Source organism: Pelodiscus sinensis, chromosome 5 (genome assembly GCF_052426305.1).
Source record: "Pelodiscus sinensis isolate ZL-2025 chromosome 5, ASM5242630v1, whole genome shotgun sequence".
NCBI classification, from domain to species: domain Eukaryota; kingdom Metazoa; phylum Chordata; order Testudines; family Trionychidae; genus Pelodiscus; species Pelodiscus sinensis.
The window spans coordinates 32068303-32091903 of NC_143056.1; the positions used below are offsets into that span (position 1 = coordinate 32068303).

At 42.5% G+C, this 23601-nt stretch overlaps 1 protein-coding gene across 6 annotated transcripts in view; it reads left to right on the forward strand.

Annotated features, from left to right (window-relative positions):
• The window catches only part of TTC7B (tetratricopeptide repeat domain 7B), a 252974-nt gene that overhangs the window by 188614 nt on the left and 40759 nt on the right, over nucleotides 1-23601 (forward strand). For 5 of the 6 annotated variants that reach the window (XM_075926715.2, XM_089778382.1, XM_075926717.2 and 2 more), the window contains one exon: nucleotides 10924-11126. In XM_075926715.2, coding sequence (XP_075782830.2) covers nucleotides 10924-11126 — 203 coding nt within the window. Of the gene's footprint in view, nucleotides 1-10923; nucleotides 11127-18070; nucleotides 18132-23601 lie in introns of all 6 variants that reach the window. The other variant, XM_089778383.1, reaches the window with a different exon arrangement.

The window sequence follows — 23601 nt, forward strand, 5'->3', positions numbered from 1 at the left end:
AATTTGGGGTATACATTTAAATTGGGCCTCTATTATGGTGTCTTTAAAAAGTTTCCATGCAGCTTGCAGGGATTTGGCTCTAGTCACTGTGCCTTTTAATTTCTGTTTAACTAACCTCCTCATTTTTGCGTAATTCCCCTTTTTGAAATTAAATGCCAGGGTGCTGGACTGCTGAGGTGTTCTTCCCACCACAGAAATGTTGAATGTTGTTATATTATGGTCACTATTCCCAAGCGGTCCTGTAACGGTTATATCCTGGACCTGATCCTGCACTCCACTCAGGACTAAATCGAGAATTGCCTCTCCCCTTGTGGTGTTAGTTCTTGTATAATTATATAAATAGTAATAGAGGTAGTTAATTCTTAACAGTAGCTAGTGTTTTGTTAGTCCTGCCTATGACTTACCCAGGGAATGGGGCATGCCTCGGTCCTCAGGCTTTAAGCCTTCTGATTGCTCTGTGTCAGCTAGGGTGTGTCTAAACTACACCTCTCTGTCGGCAGAGCGATGTAAATTAGACGTATTGAAAGTGCAAATTAAGCTGGGATTTAAATATCCCATGCTTCATTTGCATAATGGCAGCCGCTGCTTTTTTTCAAAACTAGGCTTTTGAAAAAAACGGCAGTTTAGATGGGGCATTTTCGACAGATGGCCACCATTATGCAAATGAAACGTGGGATATTTAAATCCCGGCTTTTGATACATCTTTTGATACATCTAATTTACATCCCTCTGCCGACAGAGGGGTGTAGTTGAGACGTAGCCTTAGTAATCAATATAGTAGGTGTCTGGGTAAAGGGCATATAAGCGACAAGTGTCTGTAAGTCTTTTAAGACTAGGACTAAGAAGGAGCATGAGATCAGGCTCAAAGAGCTCTTAATGAGCTGGCATTCGTTCTGGCCCCAGAGCAAAGGTCCAACTTGGTGTCCAGCGTCAGCCAAAAAGACAAAAAAGACTGGTAGGGGTCAGTGATGTCAAAGTGTAGTCCTAGAATCCTAGGCTGGAAGAGACCTCAGGAGGCCATCGAGGTCTCCCAAAGCAGGACCAATCCCAACTAACTCATTCTAGCCAGGTCTTTGTCAAGCCAGGACTTAAAAACCTCTAGGGATGGAGATTCCACCACCTACCTAGGTAACCCATTCCAGTGCTTCACCACACTCCTAGTGGGCTTATCAGTTAATCTTGTCAGCTACATGCACTCCCCTCGTGGGAACAGGAGCCAGTGCCTGTGAGGGGCTGGCTTTAATCAGGCACCATAAGAGCACCAGACCCGACTGCCCTCCCACCCCCACCATGCTGCCTCTGAGAGGCAGCAGTGCAGAGGGTGAGGGGGGCAGGCTGGAGATGATATACACAGGAAGCCGGCTTTCAAGCAGGCTCTCCATGCGTGCCAGCTCCACAGACCCACATGCCCCCCCACAGCAAGGGGGGGCCATCAGGAGCCAGTGCTGCCTCACCACCCCTCTCAGTGCCACCTTCCCCATCCCCCTACACTGCTGCCTCTACAGCAGTGCAGCGGGTGGGGGCAGGTTAGCGGGGGGCAGGGGGCTCAAACTCCCCCCCCCCATGCATAGGGTCTGCTGTCGATATGTCTGCAGGGACAAACCTATCTCCTACGTATCAAAGACAGCAGCATGGGGCAGCAGGCAGCCCATCTGCACAGGTAGCTAGTTTTTAAACTGGCTCCCCTGGTAGACTGGCTCTCACCTGCCACCCCGCATTGCTGCCTGTAATAGAGAGGCAGCAGCATGCAGTGGCGGGGGTTCTCTGGGAGCAGGGCCAGGAGCACATTGGCTGCTGGCCCCACCCCCAGGAACTATCGAATAGTCGTTCACACTAAGATTTTATACGGTTACACAACTATTCAGTCACATATCATCTAAGGTCCCTAGTAGGGGTTGATCTACTCCCCGCAAGGGGATGGACCGATACAGCCTAAAGCCAATATTGGGTAGCTAATTTCCCTATTTGGGAAGCCAGGGCTCAGCTCATATTGAGGGATGCAGCCAATCCCATTTCTTGCCTAGAAACCCAGACACAGAACCAGACCTCCTTGAGGTGACTTCGACAACCAAAGCTCTCTGGGTTGCACAGGAAACCTTGATACTTCGAGTGCTGCCCAAACCAGCCCAGGCAGTACCCAGACCTCAGGGTAATCCCACTTTAGGACTCTTTCATCTGCCTTTAATCCTCATCATGTGGTACATCCTTGCACCAGTCACCCGCAAGGAGCTGAAACATCTCGGACTTGGGGAGGCAAATGCATTGGTGCCCTCCCTGATCACCAGATGTAGGACACCAACAGCAGGACTCAAGGCATATTTTATCAGTTATCTGGCACAGACTCACAGTAGCAAGAACATTGAGACAGACTCCTAGAGCCAAGTTGCTGTTACAGATCCTCAGAGTGTTTGGATGAAAGGATCTGTGAGCCCTGTCACCAGTTCCTGAGATAGGTATCGCCATGTTCAGGGAACTCTAGCTTGCAATACTTCTAGCTCTCACTCCTCATCCAAATATCAGTCTTGGAGCATGAGTCATGGATTGCTGGTCTCCTATCTTGGATCCACAAAGTGCCACTGTCATGAGGTGCCCTCAGAGGCTCATGTCTCACTCGGACCATTTTCCTGTAGTCACGACCATGAGCCAGTAGATCCTGGTCACACAGTACTGACTGCTCTGGATGTGGATCCAGTACAAATCAGGGTTTGGTATTGGCAGGGCAACCTCTTAGTCCGTCAATGCCATCTATATCACAAGCACCATAATCTGCCCTGTGGCCCCATAACTAGTGGCCTGCACGGTAGTACTGGACCCATGATGGTTCACTTAGCCTTCCCAACCAGTCCACTTGTCATAAGTTTCGGGCAGGCTGATGGCGTTGACAACTCAACCTCCTTTGGTGCTTGAGGCCTCAGGACAAGAAACACCTCCCGCCATATCCATGTAGATGAAGGGGGGTCAACCTACTGGACCACCAGACAGCACCATGGAAGCTACAGTATCGTTGTCACATTGTTGTCACAGAAGATTGTCATGAGAACTCCTCTCCTGTTTCAAGGTGCACCAGGAAACTACTAAATAGAGTCACATCCAACTTCGGCCTGCAAGCAGAGAAATTTGAGGAGCAAGCAGACTGTTTAATGTCCTCTCTGCCACAGGCCCTAGTAGGGTGGCTGTTTGCCTTCATAAAAGGGAATCAAAAATAACTAAGGGTATGTCTACACTACCACCCTAGTTCGAAGTAGGGTGGTTAATGTAGTCAACCGAAGTTGCAAATGAAGCCTGGGATTTAAATATCCCGGACTTCATTTGCATCTTGCCGGGTGCCGCCATTTTTAAATCCCCGGTAGTTCGGACTCCGTGCCTGCGGCTACACGCGGCACGGAGTAGGTAGTTCGAATTAGGATTTCTGTCCACGAGGTGTAACGGTAGTTCGAATTAGCCTAATTCGAACTACCTACTCTATGCCGCGTGTATCTGCGGGCACGGAGTCCGAACTACCGGGGATTTAAAAATGGCGGCGCCCAGCAAGATTCAAATGAAGCCCGGGATATTTAAATCCCGGGCTTCATTTGCAACTTCGGTTGACTACATTAACCACCCTACTTCGAACTAGGGTGGTAGTGTAGACATACCCTAACACTTTGTGGTAAGCCCCCCACCTTTCTGCCCCCATCTCCAAGTGGGTAAAGAACAAGTACTTTGTCCCAACTAAGGGGCACAAATACTTCTATTCTCACCGTGCCACAACTTCCCTGATGGTTGAGGTGATTAACCATAGGGAACATCAGGGACAACCTAGAGCTAAGCACAAAAATAAAGACTCCAAGACGCTGGATGTATTTGGACGGAGAATGTATTCTTCAACTAGGCTGCAGTTGAATGTGGCCAATCACTAGGCTCTCTTGAGCCACTATGATTTTAATATGTGGCAGACCACAGCCAAATTTGAGAATGTCCTCCCAGAGAGGGCTCCCACAGAGAATTCCAGACAATTCTCGACAAGAACAGCTTTTGCCAGAGCTGCTCTCCAAGTGGCATCAGACACCTCAGACTTCACAGCTTCCACCATAGCGCCTGCCTTCTTTGTGCAGCAATCTTGCTGGCTGCTTCCACCAAGGCACATCATTTAATTCAGGACCCTCCCTTCTATGGCCAGGCTCTGTTTGCATAGTAGACAGATAGTAAAGTGCATGGGCTGAAAGACTCCAGTACCACTCTGAAGACTTTTGAAGCTTATGCTGGGCCCAGTGCATGAGTGCTTTGAACTGCTACTCCCACAGGGACAAGGGAGCCAGCCTTGGCAGGACCTGATGTACAATAAGCCAGAGGGCCATAGATCACACATGAACCGCCTGCCACTACCTTCTTCCCAGTTAGGCTCAAACCACTCCAAAAAAGGAGCTGAGAAGTCGTTTTGAGAGTACACCTGAGGACCACACAACAGACCATTCCTTGAATCCAGTTTCCCCAATTTCTGACAACTGCCTTATCCATTTATTTTCTCCAGGAATGGTCAGCGATAACTTCGGACTGCATAGTTACACCCTCCAGGTAACTCCTTTCCCCTCCCTTTCCCAGAGGAAGTGAGCTTGGGCTTCAGTCTCCAGCCACAAGCTCCACCTGCAAAGGTTAGGATCCAAACTTTAGCTCTTGCCACAGAGCTCTAGGCTCCAACTCCAGCAGCTTCTGATCTTGGGCTCCAGCCACAGGTCTAATCGCCCCCTTCACTCTTGGTCCCCACTGCTTCCTGTGGCCCCCATATACCTACCCCCAAATCACATTTGCCCCCACTGCATCCTCCCTCCTGCCAGGGCTTAATTTGTACAGACTTGCTGAGAAAAATATTAACAAATGCGCAAGTATCACTTTGCAGAGCCTCCCCGCTAGTTAGTAAGTCTGCTGCTGTGAAAAGTGATATTTGTATGTTTGTTAATAACCATTTTTCACAACGGACTTAGTAGTTAGCTGGAAGACTGTGAAAAATGATGAGTAACATACAAATATCACTTTTCACAGCAGCAGACTTATTATCTGGGAAGCTTTGTATTGTTAAAAGGGCAGGGAACCAAAAAAGCAAAAGCAAGGACAACTACTAAAGACAAAAATATAAAACACCTTATTTGTGTTTCTGTTTTGTTTACATCCAGTAAAGAATAGAGGCAACTGTACATAATTTTTACTATTTAGACTCCAAAAAAACAAAGCCAAACCTAAACCCATAAATAAATTCTTTCAAGCAGTGTCCATTGTGCTCCTGGTACCAAAACCCACCACAGCATTTTCCCCAGTTCCACTGGTACCCCAGGCCTTGGGACCCCCTGCCCAAACTCTCTCCTGAAGCAACATACTGATCATACTAGAAAACATGGGCCCCGTATGCCAGATATACAGACTGTGCATTACGTCGGGGAATTGGTCCACCATTCCCCTCTAAAGAAACAATCAGAGCCTCCTTCTGACATTGTGCAAAATAATATGAAACAGTACAGACAAAATTGCCTTCTTTGTGGCCCCATAAGCAGTCACCCCTGCATCTCTTTCCCCTCCAGATAATCATAAGCAGTTTCAGGATTTATTGCAAAGGGTACCTGAGGAATTCCAGATCTCCCTAGAAGAAGTCCAGGACACTCAATACAAACTCCTGGTTATCCTACAAACCACTGGATCCACTTGAATAGCATGTCTTGTTAATGAATCTATTCTGGAACCTGCTAGTGCAGTCTGGTGTATACCAGCCACAGCATGTCTAGATGTTTAGCCTCTTAGGAGTGGATTTAAGATGTTGTCTACCTCTCTGTGGCAGCCTGGACTACAGAGTCCAGTACAGGGTGGGTGAAGAGCTCCCCTTGCTGTAATGAAATAGTGTTTCTCTGAAGTAGGGTTCTTTATCAAGGTCTTTCTGATAGTAGCAGCTCATTTTAAGTGGAATGGTTTCACTAATTTCACCTATATCAACAATAGGGTTCAAGACATATCAGGAATCTTATGAGTCAACCTTTTTAATGCTTTATTTACTTACTTCCCTATCAGTCAGTATGAACTTGGAAAGTCTTATTACCAACAGGCAGGTAATAAGATTAAATGCTACCCTTGAGCTTCAGTCAGAACTTGTCTTTCTCTCAAGGGGCACATGACTTCATGTACTAACTCATTTGCCAGACTCTATCTATGTTGACTTGAGGCATGGCTCCAGATAGTGTAATCACCAACCAAACACAGCATAAACATCATACTTGACAAATTCCTTGAAGAATAATAATGAGGAGTCCTGTGCCACCTTAAAGATTAACAGATTTATTTGGGCATAAGCTTTTGTGACCAAAGACTCACGTATCAGATTCATCTTTGCCTACAAAAGCTTATGCCCAGATTAATCTGCTAGTCTTTACGGACTCCTTGTTGTTTTTGCGGATACAAACTAACACGGCTACCCCTCTGATATTTGGAGAGTAATTACTTTCTTGATGTGGTGGGTGTATTCACATCAGGTATGTGTGGGCATTCCCTTCCTACCATCCTTGCCAAACAAAATGATCATTACAGATGACTCGCTAAGACTGGGGAGCCCACATAGGCAACCATATGGCACAGAGCACTTGAGCACTCTGAGAGACCAGGATACAAATCAACTGTCTGAAACTGGGGGAATCCAAAAAGCTTGCAAGGTGTTTCTACAGGTCATCTTGTCTCACTATGTCTTTGTAATGTTAGACAACATGAAAACCATCTTTTGCATCACATGGAGATGTGAGATCAGTCACTCTGTGGAACTGGTATATGAGAAATCAAATAACCCTGTGGCAACATATCTGCCAGGAACTCATAATATGTTGGCGGAGACCCTCAGCAGGCATCATGCTATCCATCATACATAGGAGCTGCATGATTCAATAGCAAACAGCTCATTGGGGACCCTCCCGCTGGGATCTGTTTATCTCTGAAATGAACAAAAAAAAGCAATCTATATTGCTGCAAAGGAGTTCTGGAACTATACTCTCTGATGATGCACTCGATCCATCCTCAGATCATCTCATCTATGCTTTTTCTCCCTTTTGGAAAATTCATCCGGATAGGGAGAGAGAGATTTTTGGTTCCCAAAACTCCTATGGCCGTCATTTCCTCCTCTGATTATCATCTAATACTTTCCTCATCTCTTGACACCAAGAGAAAGGGAAGCTCAAATGTCCCAATTCCAGAGCGTTTCATCTCATGGTTTGGCATTTAGTTAGCCATCATAACTGCAGAAAGGATTCCACTAGTAAACACTAATCAGCCAAGTGAAAGCATTTTCCATGTGAGCACAGAAGATAATGTATCTCCTGAGTCCTCGATATTCACCTCATTTTGTACTATTTTCTGTCACTCAAAACAACTGGGCTTTCCCTCATTTCTACACAGTCATATGGCAATAATCAATGTGTGCCTTCCACTATCAGATGGTTATTCAATTTTCGCTCATCCATTGACTCGCAAATTCTTAGAGTCTACTCCTAACTTTCTCACCAGTGAGGAAACCTTCTCTTCTTAGGATTCAAATCTTGTGCTTTTGGCACTCACTGAGCTTTCATTTAAGCAATTTAACTGTGTCTCAGTTATCAATTAAATTGCATTTCTTGTGATCGTTCCCTCAGCCAGAAGCATAGAGGTGGTGTGCGCAATAATGATGGATCCACTGTGTTCTATAAAGACAAAGTGCCTTTCATTCAAAATTTGCTCCTTAGTGCTTTTGGAGTTTCTCATGAAATTAGGGCCACAACCTCTTTTCAGTTCTTATCAATAGCTGATGATGGGTGAGCCTCAAAATGGTTACCTAATCTCCTGCCCCCGTTATGACATTTATGTAACATTTTGAGATCTCCTTTTTTCTCTGCATCACCTGCTCCATATCTCCTCCTTGTTCCCCAGCTCTTCCATCCTTTCTTTCATACTGTTCTGTTCAAAGACTGCTGCTTTTAATTCCTTCACCACTAAAGCCTCTGTATCCCTGACTAATAATACAAACTTTCACTAACTTCAGTCTTGTCTTAAGTTTGAGCCAGTTATCTGCAGTAGACTTCAGTTACCTGGCAATATAGGTTATTCCTAAAAGATAAAGTAATGTTTTTAATCAGAGTACACTGTGAGAAAAGTGCTCATGTAAATTCCCAGAATAGGCAAAAGATTAATAATTCTGAACCTGAAGCCCATTCTTTACCCAGCTCTTATCCTTCCCTGACTTTTCTGATTACTCACTTACTCTCATTAGTTTCCTTCAGACTTTCATGACTCCTATCCTCTATTAGTTCTTCTACCATTCCCAGTTTTTAGTGTGCCTTTACATGTGTCTTCCTCCAACTCTCTCTCGCTTACCACAGGTGTCCCCCAAGGCTCCATGTTTGATCCATGCATCTTTTCATTCAAATCTGTGTCTTTAGGTGGCACCAGCTTCTCACATCATCTACTGTCTAAACCAGCAACTCTGGACCTTCCTCATCATTCCTGATCTGTCTGTCTGTCTCTCCCTCCATTTAATGCTACATCTGTTATCTGTTTTGTGATATCTCTTCCTTGTATGGCTCATTGTCAAGTTAAATTTAACGCAACCAAAAACAAACTCTTCATGCTATTGTTTCTCTGGTGTTATTGACCACACTGGTCCTCCCTGTTAATTATGACTGGGTATTTTTGATTCTGTATTCGTGTTAGAACTACATATTTTAAGAAACTAAGTAGTTGTGGAGTGAGAGTTTTACCATAGATCAAAAATAGGCAAAGTATTGTCATAGATCAAAATCAGGAAGAAGAAGGAGACAGACAATAAAACTAAATGGACAATTTTAACTGTGGCTAAAGGTTAATGGTGGGGTTTTTGTAAGGCTCTATACTAGATCCCATGAAATATATTAATGATCTGGAAAAGGGTGGTATGAATAGTGAGGCAGCTACCTGTTTAGGTATATCAAGGCCACAGAGAACTTCAGAGACTTAACTAAAGTATATGAATGCACAGCTAAATGGCAAATAAAATTCTGTACTGATAAATGCAACATAATGAAGGAAAACATTTAAATTACCTCTTTGCTTCATAGGGTTTTAAATACTAGTATAAACTCAAGAAAGGGACCGGGTTGATAGTCAAAACAGTTCAATGAAGGCCTCTCCTCATTGTGTGGCTGAATGCAGAAAAACAAACAAAATTGTCAGTTTCAAAAGGAATTGGATAGAGAACAGTATAATGGCATTATATAAAAATAGTGATGCAACCTCTTCGGGGAATAGTGCATATAGTACTGGTCATCCCATCTTAGAAGAGATATTACGGAATTATTGGGAGTTAAGTGAAGGGACATAAGTATGATTAAGGGCTGTGAAAAACTCATATGATGAGAGATTGAAAAGAATGGGAATGTGTAATCAGATTGTAGCATTTACCAGCCTCAGATGTCATCGAACCAAGGTTAAAGAAAAGATTTAAATCATATGGTGAACAATAATATCAGAGTTGTTAAGCAAAACTTTTTAAAAAGATATTTAGTTTTGTTATTCAGGGTGGATAAGAGATAATGTGAGGGGCAGCAAATTGTTTTAATTGCAGCCTTCTTATACCATCTCTTCTTGCTCTTTCTCTGTTGACAGTAACTGCCCTTGTTTGTCCTTAATGGGGGCATTTGTCCTGCCACGATACTTGCCACAAACAAGCTTGGTGATTCTGTACATGTTTCCTTGCTCCCTTCGATTAGCTGCATCTTCAGCTTTTGTTGCAAGGTCCTCCATGAAAGCTTGTTTGTCTGTGTGAAGTTATCGTGAAGAGAAGAGACGCATCTTTAGTGCTTTGACTTTTTAAACCAAATTAGTTGCTGTTTGTTGTTAAACTGTGCTATGGTAGCATCCAGAGGTCCCGGTCAGGATGTGTGGCCCAGTTATGCTGTCCAAACAAATTGATAACAATTGTTTATTGATCATCATCATTAAGCCCTTTGCTCCCAGTCCAAAGATGGACTTTGAGCTAATTGATCAATATAATCATAAAATTGAAGACTTGGAGAATGCCTGGAACAAAACACTTTCATATATATCCATTAATTACTTATTGGGCAACTTTTAGCAAGTCAACCCAACGTAAAGACAGTCCATTCTCAGGCCAGCCAGTTATTTAAATCAATTATGAATCATTTTAAGTTAACTATTGCCAATATAAATCTACAGCTTTTACTGTTTATTTAAAATCACTATGGGGCTGTGTTAGATAATGTATTTCTCATGTGTTACAAGCAGTTTTTCAGCAAATCAGAATGCTGAGTAAGCCTGGCACACAATTCTGTTACGCTACTGAGAACTATCTTTTTCTTATCAAACGTGTTAAGAAGAAAAGGTTTAAATATTCAATAGGAAAATTTGGATCAGGTTGCTACTTACAGTGGTTGGGAATATGAGCAGATGCCACTTCCCTCAGCTTGTGACTTGTAAAATCAAATCAATAACAAACAGAAACTTTTCAGTCATTTCAATAATCGATGCCTTCCAGTCAGTTCAAATGTGGGGGGACAGTGGTTTACTTGAATACTGCCATTGTATATGCTGACAGGATTGTAGAATAACCAGAGTTTATTAAAGGTACCTGTTTTAAGGTTACCTTGTAGTACTGAAACATTTCTGTTAAAAGCTCTCAGCTGTCTGGAACAGCCATTGTAAGAAAAATTAAGAATTCACGTGACAGAAAAACTGCTTATTTTCTAAAAGATTCATTTTGGGTACAGTTTATGTAACAACTTCTTGTAAGCTTCAGTTGTGACCCTTCTTGAATAAAATAACCTTCTTCACTTGGCAGGAAATGGGAGAAAAAAGCCCTAAAGAAAATATAACTGCTCTTGCAAAGTTTTAGCATATTATGAATAACCGGAGAACATAACATTAATGTATCTACTTTTTCCCCTCTTATAGCTGAAGTCTACATAGGAATTGGGAAGCCTGCTGAAGCCACAGCATGTATCCAGGAAGCAGCTAATCTCTTTCCAATGTCACATAATGTCCTCTACATGAGAGGTCAAGTGGCTGAACTTCGAGGAAATATTGATGAAGCCAAACGCTGGTATGAAGAGGCCTTATCTATCAGTCCTACCCATGTAAAAAGCATGCAGAGACTGGTAAGTCATGGGTTCAATGGATAAACATTATAACTTCAAGTTGAGCTATTCTATTTTGGGGACCTTATTGCTTTTATACTATGCTGTCCCAATTTTTAAGTGTTTATGACTCATTGAAATTTATATTTCACCTAAGTTGGTTAATTTCTTGGCTGACGTGCAGTTATTTGATTACTCTTAAAAAAATCAGTTGCTTATAAGATGAAGTTAAAGAAAGGGTAGTGGGTTTTGCCATTTTCATGTGAATTTTGCTCTTCTATCAAAAATGGCTTATTTTGCAGATTTATCTCACAATATAAATTACCTGTTTTGAGAAGAATGAAATAACTGAGTTTTACTACATCGGAATAGAGGCAACTGTACAGCAAGGCTACTCAGCCTTGAATCTCTTCTTGTTTCCCTTTATGTCTGTAGCTAGTTTGAGCTCGTTTTGTGCCTTTGCCTTTTTAATCTTGCCCCTGCATACCTGTATTCACTTATATTCATCCTTTGTAATTTGTCCTAGTTTCCACTTTTTATAGGACTCCTTTTTTATTTTTAGATCATGAAAGAGCTCCTGATTAAGCCAAGGCGGTCTTTTGCCATACTTTCTATCTTTCCTACACAGCGGAATAACTTGCTTTTGGGCCCTTAATAATGTCCCTTTGAAAAACTGCCAACTCTCTCCAGTTTTTTTTCCTCTTAGTCTTGCTTCCCATGGGACCATACCTACCAGCTCTCTGAGCTTACCAGAATCTCTCTTCCTGAAATCCATTGTCTCTATTTTGCTGTTCTCCCTTCTACCATTCCTTAGAATCGTGAACTCTATGATTTTATGATCACTTTCACCTAAGCTGCCTTCCACTTTCAAATTCTCAACCAGTTCCTCCCTATTTGTTAAAATCAAATCTAGAAAAGCATCCCCCCAGTAGCTTTTTCAACCTCTGAAATAAAAAGTAGTCTTCAATTCAGTCCAAGAACTTATTGGATAGTCTGTGCCCCGCTGTGTTAGTTTCCCAACATATGTCTGGATAGTTGAAGTCCCTCATCACCACCACCAAAACCTGTTTTCTCAATCACTTTTTTAGTTGTTTAGAAAAAGCCTTGTCCACCTCTTCCACCTGGGTAGGTGGCCTGTAGTAGACCCCTACCATGACATCACCCTTGTTTTTTACCCCTTTTACCCTAACTCAGAGACTCTCAACACATCTGTCTCTTACGTCCATCTCCACCTCAGTCCAAGTGTATACATTTTTTAATATATAAGGCAACACCTCCTCCCTTTTTTCCCCACCTATTCTTCCTGAGTAAGCTGTACCCTTGTATACCAATATTCCAATTTGTGTGTATTATCCCACCAAGTCTCTGTGATACCAATGATGTCATAGTTGTGTTTGTTTATTAGCACTTCATGTTCTTCCTGCTTATTACCCTGACTTCTTGTATTTGTATATAGGTATCTAAGACATTGATTTGATCTTGCCTCCCGGTTCTGCCCTATCCCTTCTTTTTCTCTGCTATTATAGCCCACACTCCCTCCCATTTCCTACCTATCTCCCAGGTCTCCATGTTCTTCACTTACCTGTGGGCTATGGTCACCTGCCCCTGTCGAACCTAGTTTAAATCCCTCTTCACTCGATTAGCCAGTCTGCATCCAAATACAGTCTTTCCCCTTCCTTGAAAGGTGAATCCCATCCCTGCTTCATGGTCCTTCCTGGAATAGCATCCCATGATCAAGGGGAAGGCCAAAGCCTTCCTGGCAACAACATCTTCAGAGCCAGGCATTCACCTCTAGGATACACCTGTCTCTGTCTGGGCCCCTATCTTTGACAGGAAGGATAGAAGAAAATACCACCTGCACTCCAGACTCCTTTACCATACTCCCAGAGCCCTGTAGTTACTCTTGATCCACTCAGTGTCATACCTTGCACTATCATTAGTGCCCACATAGATGAGTAGCATGGGGTAGTAGTCAGAGGGCCAGATAATCTTGAACAGTGCCTCCATAATGTCTCAGATACAGGCCTCTGGCAAGCAGCATACCTCCTGAGATGATGTTTCAGGGTGACAGATGGGTGCCTCTGTTCCCCTCAGTAGAGGGTCTCCAACCATCACTACCCTACCTGCTCACAGTGGTGGCAGCAGACCTCCCTTCTTTGGGAGTACGAGGCTTCGCCTCCTCAGCTGTAGGGGGTCATTCCTTATCTCCTATACCAAAAAGAGCATAACGGTTTCCCAATAGCACGGTGGGAGGGTTTGGAGCAGAAGTGGAGCACTGCCTGCTGCCACAAGTGACCAGCTGCCAGTGTCTCCCTAAGCCATCTCCTCCTCCACCAGTGGTGTGTCAGCAGGCTTGCGTAGTGGGACAGCTACCTCAGCTGTCTCCACATGAATACTGTCCAGGAATTGCTTGTGGATTTAGATGCTCCTCAGCCTACCTACCTCCTCCTGTAGTTCTCCTACCTGCTTCCTGAGAGATTCCACCAACAGACACCTTTCACATTGGATGGCCCTTCTGCCTGAATTGCAGTAAGTGGGAATTGCAAGCCACAGTCCCTGCAAAACCACACCAGGATCTGGGTAGAGATATCTATGGTCAGGTGGTCTGTCTGGCTACAGGCAGAGTCCAAGGAGACAGAAGCAGTGCTAGCACAGATATTTTGGGTCTTCCTAACCAAGGTAGGCCTCCCTCTTTCAAACTCCCTCCTAAACTCCCCTGTCTGCAGCCCCCTGTCCATTTTGTTCCCCTGGTCTCTTTGCCTCTGGCTTTTAAAGCCTGCTCGTCTAGGTCAGGCCTACCCCCTCATTAGTCACACAGGGGAAGCTTGATCCTGAGGCTGATCAAAAGCAGTCAAGGGGACAAAGGATCAAACACGCCCAGACACACAATCCCAACTGCCACGGTAATAGAAACTGAAAGCACCTGAAATCATATTCAAAATTCAAACAGTCAAGCAAACTCACTCACACCAAAAGCTAGTACTCTTACCTGGTAGCCTGTTCAGCGGTGGGATCTCTTGCTCTCCCTCTTAAACTCTCCTGTCTGCAGCCCCCTGTCCTCTTCACAAAAAGAGATGCACAGCTGTTGTCTCCCCAGGTAACAATTATTTACATTATTTACAAAGGTGAATTTATTAAACATAAAAAGTAGGATTTAAGTGGTTGCAAGTAATAACAAATCAAAATAAATTACTAAGTTACATAAAACATGCCAGATAAGCCTAATAGTCTTAAGAAAATAGTTTCATGCAATTCCTTCCCCAAACAGTAGTTCTAATAATCTTTTCACACAAGCTAGGCAGCCTCTTAGGTTAGGCACAGTTCCTCCCCCATTCAGTCTCTGGGTGGTAAGCAGCAGGTGTCTTGGTGTCTGGCAATTCCGTGTTTTTTAATTTCCTGTTCATAAATTGATTTTCCCCAAGGCGGGAATTCTTCGTGTTCAATTTCAACCCTTTCACATTCCCATGGAAAAGTACCGTATCCAGTATGGGTTCTAGCATCAGGTGACCTGCCCACCTGTCTTGGCAGGACCAACCACAGTCCATTTTTACAGAAAAAACAAGACTATTCACTGATCATTGACATGAGTACTGGGCCATTAAGTTCCTTGAGTACCAATAATAGTCTTCATTAATAAAACAGGTTAATACTTCATATTTCTGACTTCACGTACAGGAATGATATATACACACATAGAGAATATACAAATTCGGGGATTACAAGCTCTCCAGTAGGTTACATGTAACATTTTGTCTAAAGCATATTTGAGTTAGGCATATTCATATTCAGAAGCACATTTCCATAAAAATATGGAGATGCAATGTCACACAGATCTTTTAGAAAAATTTCCAGTCTTGACTTTAAAATTGTCAGTGATGGAGCGTCCATCATGACTCTTGGTAAATATTAATTAATTGCTTACTTTTAAAAATTTCCACCTTTCTTTCTAGTTAGAATTTGTGTAGTTTCAACTTCCATCCATTCAGTTGTCATGTTATACTTCTCTCTGCTTGACTTAAGAGCCCATTATTAAATAGTTGTTCCCGACATAGATACTTACAAACCATTAACAGTTCGCCCCTACCCTTCTTTTCCTTATCTCTTCCCTAATACCTTCCAGTTTTAAACTGTAGACACCAGAAATAGACACAGTATTTGAGCAGCACTCTCACTAGAGCCAATTATAAAAGTAAAACATTCTCTATATTTCTACTTGAGATTTCCCTGTTAATGCTGTCCTCAGATGGATAAGCTTTTTTGGCCCCAGCATTGCAATGGAAGCTCATGTTCAGCTGAGCATATCCTATGACCTTTACACTGTGTTCAGAGTCAGTGCTTCCCAAGGTATTTCCCCATCAGATAAAAATGGCCTACATTCTTTGATCCTAGATGTACATGTTTACATTTAGCTATATTAAAACATATTGATTGGTTGGGCCCAGTTTACCAAACTATGCAGATCACTGATATCCGTGACCTTTCCTTCATCATTTACATGTACCATTCTCCTGATATATTAAGACCATTCAGTTAGTAATTTTTTAATCTATGTAATGTGTGCTATGTTAATTATATATCTTTCTAGTTTTTTAATCAAACTGTCATGCAGTACTCAATCAGATGACTTAAGAAGTCTAAGGCCCTGTCTGCACTACTATTGGTGTCAGGAAAGCTTACATTGTGCAGTGGTGTGAAAAAAATCAGTAATACCCACTAGATCAAATTTATGTTTTATCTAGAACTCTGTATTGGTAAAAAAAATTAGCCATGTTTATCCTCATCCATATCTAGATGCAAATATCCGCAGATATAAAGTGCATATTCGCAAATTTGTAGGGTTCTAGAAACAAAATTTGTATCTGCATCCATATCCTCAAAAATGAACAACGGATATCCACATCTACATCTGTGAATGTGGATATTTGCTGATATAAAGTGGATATCCGTGGATTTGCAGAGCTCCGATCATATCAACCAAACATGTAATCTCATTTTTTTTGTAACTGTTAGTTTGATAGGATCTGTTTTCCACAAGCCAGATTTGATTGGCATTAATTATATTGCCATATTTCAATTTGTTATTAGTCAATTTCTACATGAGCCATTCTATTATCTTGCCTGGAATCAGTGTCTGACTGAGGGCCTGTAACTACCTGGGTTATACCATTTATTCTTTTTAAAAATTGATACATTAGCTTTCTTCCAGTCTTCTGGAACATCCTTGATGTTCCAAGACTTACTGAAAATCAGCCTCAAAGTTTCATTAAGCTCCTCAGCCATATTTTTTTTAAAACCCTTGCATGCAATTGTCTGGATCTGGTTTTTAAAAAATGTCTTCTGAGATACTTTTCTTTTCCAAATACAGAAAAGAAACATTTATTGAATACTTATGCCTTTTCTACATTATTATTTATAATTCTACCATTTCCATCTATTAATGGACTAATGCCATTGTTAGGATTCTTTTTCTTCCAAATATATTTTTAAAATTCCTTATTATCCTTACCTCTGCAGGCTTTAGATTTCCTCTTGTGTCTCTTTGCTTCCTTTTCTCAAGTCTTCTATTTGTTATATGTTCATTTTTTATAGTTGCCATCATGGATGGCAGGTATCATAGGCAGGGGGAGGGAATTCCCTTCCCAACCTGCCTCATCTGGTCCTGCCCATGCTGCACTGGAGTCCCCTGCCCCAGCCTGCTTTAGTGGTAGCAGAGGCAGGCTGGAGACTGTGTCAAGCCACCTGTCCTCTCAGCGCTGAGTCCAGTGGCTCAGCTGCAAGTGAGGGGAGCACCTGGTTAGGGGGCTGGCCATCAGGCAAAGCCCAGGGAGGCTGAGGATACACCTCTTGGTGCTCCAGGCTGAGGGAGCCTGGGGCTGTACTGCCCACCAGCTCTCTAGAGCTCCAGGTTTGGGGCAGACTACAGCCATGCCACCTACCAGCTTTCCAGAGCTCTGGGGCTGCAGGAAGCTGAGGCAATGCCATCTGTGGCATTGGGGTTGGAGGAGGCTGGGGCCATGCCACCTTTTGGCTCTCTGCTGCTGGGGGAAGCTACAAACATGCTACCTATCAACTTTCTGGAGCTCCGGGGCTGGAGCAGGCTGCAGCTGCACCTCCTGCTGGCTCTCCTGAGTTCTGGGGCAGGCTGGGGAAACACTACCCACTGGTGCTCCAGGGAAGGGGAAGGAAAAGGCTGGGGCCATGCCACCTGCCAGTTCTCCAGAGCAAGCTGGGGCTGTGCCTCCAAGCAGCTGTGCAGAACTCAGGAGCAGACTGGTACCAAGCTGGAGGCATGCCCAGGGAAGGGGACAAGAGCCATATTGTGGGCAGAGCACAAAAGGAGCAGGGGCTCAGGCAGAAGAGGTGGGGCTGGAGGGCTTGCCTCCCCAAGCCATAGGATCAATTTAAATCAGGTCAGTTTTGTAACCAATATGGCCGCCTTCCTCTGTTGTAGGATTGTGGCTTTGGGGGCATCTTCAACAATTCCAAATTATCTAATTTTCCCATTAAATTCTTCCTTCCAGTTGATCTAGCTCCTAAATATTTTCAGTGTTTGTGAAACTGGCCCTGTTAAAGCATTGTGTATATATCCCTTGTCTGGACTTTATTCTCTTTTGCACATTTGTAAATGTGTTAGTCATGATCATTTGTACTTAAATTACCATTATTATTTAGCTCCATGATTGGTTCCTCCTCATCTGTCAAGATGAGATTTAATATACAGTTCCCCTCATATTGAGTGCAACACTCTGAGTTAGGTAAATTGTCCTCTATACGTTTTACAAATTCCAAAATATTTTAATACTGGCAGAATGTAACCTCCATCATGTCTCCCCCATAATCACACAGCTTTTTTTCCTACACATTATAGATAGGTGCATAAAGAGCCTGTCATCTTGTTCCCTAGTGTGACTTCATGGTCCATAGCAAATATCAACTGTTACCCCATATTTTGCTTTACCTTTTAGGACATTGATCCATAAGCATTCAGGATCATTTTCATTGAAGAAATCAGTGACTAGAAAACAGGTAACTCCTCCTCCTGTTTTGCCTACTTAGTCTTTCCTAAATAGGTTATAATTAGTATTCCCTGTAAGTTGAGCACCTGGGCGGCCATCCAGGAGAGAGTCAAATGCTACCCAGCTGATTAGCAGAGTGCCCACAGCCAGCAGTATTGTTTCCATGGGTAGCGTACATCTACACCATGCCCCTGTGCATATAACAACATTTATTCTGCTCATGGAATAAAGGATGATTTCCATAATTGGAATATGGGTTTATAATTATTTATTTTAATGCTCCAATCATGGAAATCATCCTCTCAGATTTCAGTAATGCCAATTACATGACATTTATGCTGGTAAATGACAAATTCAAATTTCACTTGTTTGTTACCCAGGGTCCAAGCATTGGTACATGGCCAGTTCAAGAATTCCGTCATGCCCTTCGGTTCCTTGATTAATTTTGTTCTCAACATCTCAATTTTGTGCTAATTGTGTTCTAATATTTTTTTATTTTGTTATCCTTCTCCTTTTTTATAGTTTAATGCCCTCCTGACTATTCTAGCCAGCCTATTTCAAAGAACATTGATCCCTTTTTTTAATGAGGTCAGAGTCATCTAAACTATGTAGAGCCCCTTTCCCCATAGAAGGTGAAGCAATGTTTCACAAACCTCAAACCCTCAATTCTACACTACTTATTTAGCCAGCAGTTCACTTCCAGAATCTTTTGCCTTACTTTGTTCATGAGACAGGGTCTCAGAGAAGATCACTTTGTTGTTCTTGTTTCTCAGGATGCTTCCAGGTTCCTTAAAGTCATCTACTATCCATGAGATATCCTACAGTACAGTGTTATTAATGCTGATATGAACATCAATAAGTGAAAAAACAACAAATGGTCTGGTAGCACTTTATAGACTAACAAAGCATGTAGATGGTATCATGAGCTTTCGTGGGCCCAGCCCACTTCTTCAGATGACCGGAGTTATGAGTCTTCCTGTTTTTTCTTTAAGTATCTGGAGAATGGGTGCTAAACCTAAGCAAATAAAGATCAAAGTCAATAGATAGGTTGCTAAGACAGGAAGGATACCACTCAGAAAGTTGTTAGCACCTTCAGTGATAGTCCCCACCAATTTAAATCACGACTGAGTCTCTTAGCATGTGAATAGAATTTGTGTATGTAATGTAATTCCAGGCTTTCCCTGTGAATTTGGCTTGAGGAGCTGGCCTGTGATAATAAACAGGACTATGTAGCACTTTAAAGACTAACAAGATGGTTTATTAGGTTTCACTTATTGATGTTCATAAGCTTTCGTGGGCCAGACCCACTGCTCAGATCAAATAGTGGAAGAAAAGTGACAATAAGTGAGACTTTCAGGCCCACTGACAGCAATTCTGGGCTCCAAGGCAGAAAAATCAACGGGCCCCCTGCCATTCTCCCTCTGCCATTACCATAACTCCCCACCACCATGTGGAGAAGCCCCAAGCACACCCCTGCCCTGGCACAAGAGCCCTGGGCCTGCCCATCCTCATCCCCCACCTGTCTGGAAAAGCACCAGGACAGCCGTACCGCACCTCTCCTCCCTTCTCCAGAGCCAACCTGCCTGCTGGGAAAAAGCTGCAGCAGTGTCTCTTGATTCAAAGACACTTTTGATATGCCAAGTAACCCCAAAATCAGGAGACACTTTCCCCAGAGTAGGCATAGGTACGTCAATATCCAAAGCCCATGGGCCCTTTCAAATTGCCACAGTCCCTGGGCAATTGCCCCCTTTGCCAGCTTCCTACCTCCCCATTGGCAAACCTGGACCCTTCTTTAATTGAGGCCAATTTAATTTTGGAGTAATTATTAGACACAGGATGGCACTGCACTGTCCTCTTCCTGTTGCTCACTTGTGTCTTCCAGAGTGTTCTTTGAGTCTTCTGAGTATTCAATCTCCAGTGACATATTTGTTGTTGATGTCCAAGAGAGTATTTTGAGGAAGAAATCTGGTAATTTCTTATGTGCATTTGCACAATTCAGTATTTTTGTTAGGTTTTTTTTCTATTAGTTGCACTTGTACTAGAGTGATATTTTGGCCCAACAGCAATGACATAGTAGGAACAACACTGTGAAGGCACCAGTATCAGAAAAAGTTGTTATTTCTAAATTGTGATTACTGGATTGAAATTTCAGATCTGTCTAGCAATTTTATGAACTATAATTCTATGAAAGGCTATGTCTCAGGCCTGTTGATTTTTTGTCTTTAATCTTTTTTTAATTGCCTTTCTTATATAATATGACTTACTATTAACTTCTAGAAAGCAGCAGTAAGATATTCTGCTATTTTGAATATACACCGAATGTAGTAATAGAGAACAGGTTGATTAAATAACAGTTGCATTTTTAATAGAATGTTCAGAACATTCAGAACATATCAATTTTCAACTGGGTGGCAAAATATGTATTAAGGTAAATCAAGTTCCTCTTTACTCCATCATTCTCTGGTCTGGCAACATCCATGGAGTGGCATGATTTTAATAAGGTGTGTGTGTGTGTGTGTGTGTGTGTGTGTGTGTGTGTGTGTGTGTGTGTGTGTGTGCCACAAATCGCAGGGCTGAGAGTTCCCTTGCCCACCTGCCTACCCCCCTCGCTACTCTGTCCCTTAGCCCTCCAAAAAATAAAGAATTCTTTGAAATAGCTATTAACAAAAATAATGTGGATGTTCATACTGAATATTAAAAACATGAATCCATTGGTACATGGCCAGTTCAAGAATTCCATCATGCCCGTGTTGATTAATTTGATTCTCAACATCTCCATTTTGTGCTAATTGTGTTCTAATATTTTTTATTTTGTTCTCATCCTTTTTTGACTTCTAGAAAGCAGCAATAAAATGCTTTTTTATAGATTAATTGTGTTTTAATATTTTTGTATATTTTTATGAGGCCTCTGAGTATAGGATTACCAGGTGGCTTCAAAAAAAAATACCAGACATACTTGATCTCAGATGCGGGGGGGACTGGCCGGGAGGAGAGAGGGAGAACCGGCCAGGAGGGAAGCGGGGCTGGCCGGGGAAGATTGGGAGGAAGTCGGGCAGTGGGGCTGGCCGGGGGAGGTAGGGGGAGGACCAGCCGGCGGGAAGCAGGGCTGGCCGGGAGGGGATCAGGGGGAGCAGAGCTGGCCAGGACAGAACTGGACTGTGGGAAGCAGGGCTGGTTGGGGGCAGCGGGGCTGGCCGGGGGAGAACCAGCTGGCAGGAAGCAGGGTTGGCTGGGGGAGGGTCAGGGGCAGTTGGGCTGGCCAGGGAAGATGTGGGGGAGGGGGACCAGCCATCAGGAAACAGGGCTGGCCGGGGGGGAAGCGGTGGGAGAGAATCGGACGGCAGGTAGCGGAACTAACCTGGGTGCACGCAGATCCCAGGGCGCTGCCCGTCCCGTGCATGATCCCAACGAAGCACCAGTGAGTCCAGTCCCAGGGATTCCATCTCGCCCCGCCTCTCCCTCGCATAGTTGCATATTGCCTGGTTGGTAGATACACTCACGCAGCATGAGTGTGTCTACCAGCTAGGCAGTACACAACTACGCATTGATACTCCTACTAATAATAAAACTTACCTAATTAGAAAATACCGGACATTTTATATGTCCGGTATTTTCTCAATTTGTTTCCCGGACAGAACCCTCAAATACCAGACTGTCCGGTTCAAAACCGGACACCTGGAAACCCTATCTGAGTAAGGCCTCTTTGCATTCATATTTTGTCTGACTTTTCACCTAATCATAATCGAATAAATTAAAGCTGATGTTAATATGCTCCTGAGATTGACAATTTATGGATCTAGTTTTCTTCATAATATTTTCTATGGGTGCACATACTAGAACTGCCAAATAAAGTGAGCAAAATATCTGCACACATGGTATAGTTTATATTGCTTGGTATGGTAACATTTCTCATCCATCTGTTTAATCAGCTTATATTGATAAATAAGCAATAACAATTATGTATTTTAAGCAAACATGACTGGATCAATTTACTGTGTGTTTGAGTAGATACTGTGGATTTTGGATAAGGGCTTTGTTTCAATATGGTATAATGTGCCCAAAAGTAGACATTTAGCCAAATAATAGTGTGACATCGCCCCATCATATTCTTGGTGGAACTTATGCTGAATGTGTATAGACGATTTTCATGTGTGTATCATTTCTGGATTTTAAGTTAGAAATATGAAGCATAAAAATCTCTTTACTGATCTAGACATATTATATAGGGATATAAACTACCGTTTAAATGCTATGTTTAACCAGTTGATCATGGAGCTGCCCCCCGCCCATGTTGTGCCTTCTTTGTGAACTCTGTGCATGCCAGAACTGAACACAGTACTCCAGTAATGGCCTCACTGATTCTATATACAGATATAATAGCACTTCCTTACATCTACTTAATATTCCCTTGAGTATCCAGGTTTCATGTTTGCCCACTTAGCAGTAAGTAATCATTGTGACATAAGCTCCCAGCATAATATTCTAAGTCTTTCTCAGTGTTACTGCTTTCCAGGATCCAGTCTCCCATTTATAAGTGTGACCTACATTTTCTGTTCCTTGACTGATGACCTTGTATTTGGTTTTATTTAAAATGAGCTTCTCTTGCCAAGCAATCCAGTTAAAAAAAGTGACCTGTCCCTGTATTTTTTGTATCATCAGCAAATGTAACTAGTAATTGCTTTATCAATAATCTGGAAGAAAATTAAGATATTTAATAGCATTTGTCTGAGAGTGGACTCTGGCTGTATCTCACTAGAAACACTTCCATTGGATGATGAATCCCAGTTTACAGTTACTTTTGAAATAATAGTTAAGCAGTTTTAAATTTACTTAATATAGACTACATTGGTTTTGACATTTCAAGGCATAAATAGGACAAGTGCAATTTTTTTAAGAAGAATGATGCAGCTGTGAATAATATGGTCAAGTCATATGTCAATATCTATAGATCTAAAATTATTTAAATTGCTTGAAATACTGGACCAAAACCGATAGTGACAGTTTAAGTTAACTCTTTGGTGATCGTGAGTCTTAAACATGTTTCTTACTTTGCTTTAAGTGTTATGTACATTTATTGCATTTTTGGCACCTGTCTGTTTTTGCTCAAAGTAGTTTCATTTATATAATTTCCTCCATTTTTCCTCTCTTGATCATCACCTGCAGATTTCTGCCTTGCCGCCTTCCTGTTTCTGTAGCTCTGCCTCCCTTTAGAAAGGAAAAAACAAGCTTTTTATATTTCACAGTCAGAACAGCATCATGGAAAAGTAGCAGTTACTTTTCTGATTCAGTTGGGAAGTAGGTCATCATTCAGTGATGGCTAGAAGTGTACAGAACTCTCTTCACATCACTGTCCAGAAAATTAAACCTATGCATTCCCTCTAGGGCTCCATAAGTTTGTATCCAAAACACAGCTTTTATTTGAAATAATTTGATCACTATGCATAATTCAGTATATTGTTACAATGCACTTTTTCAGTGCC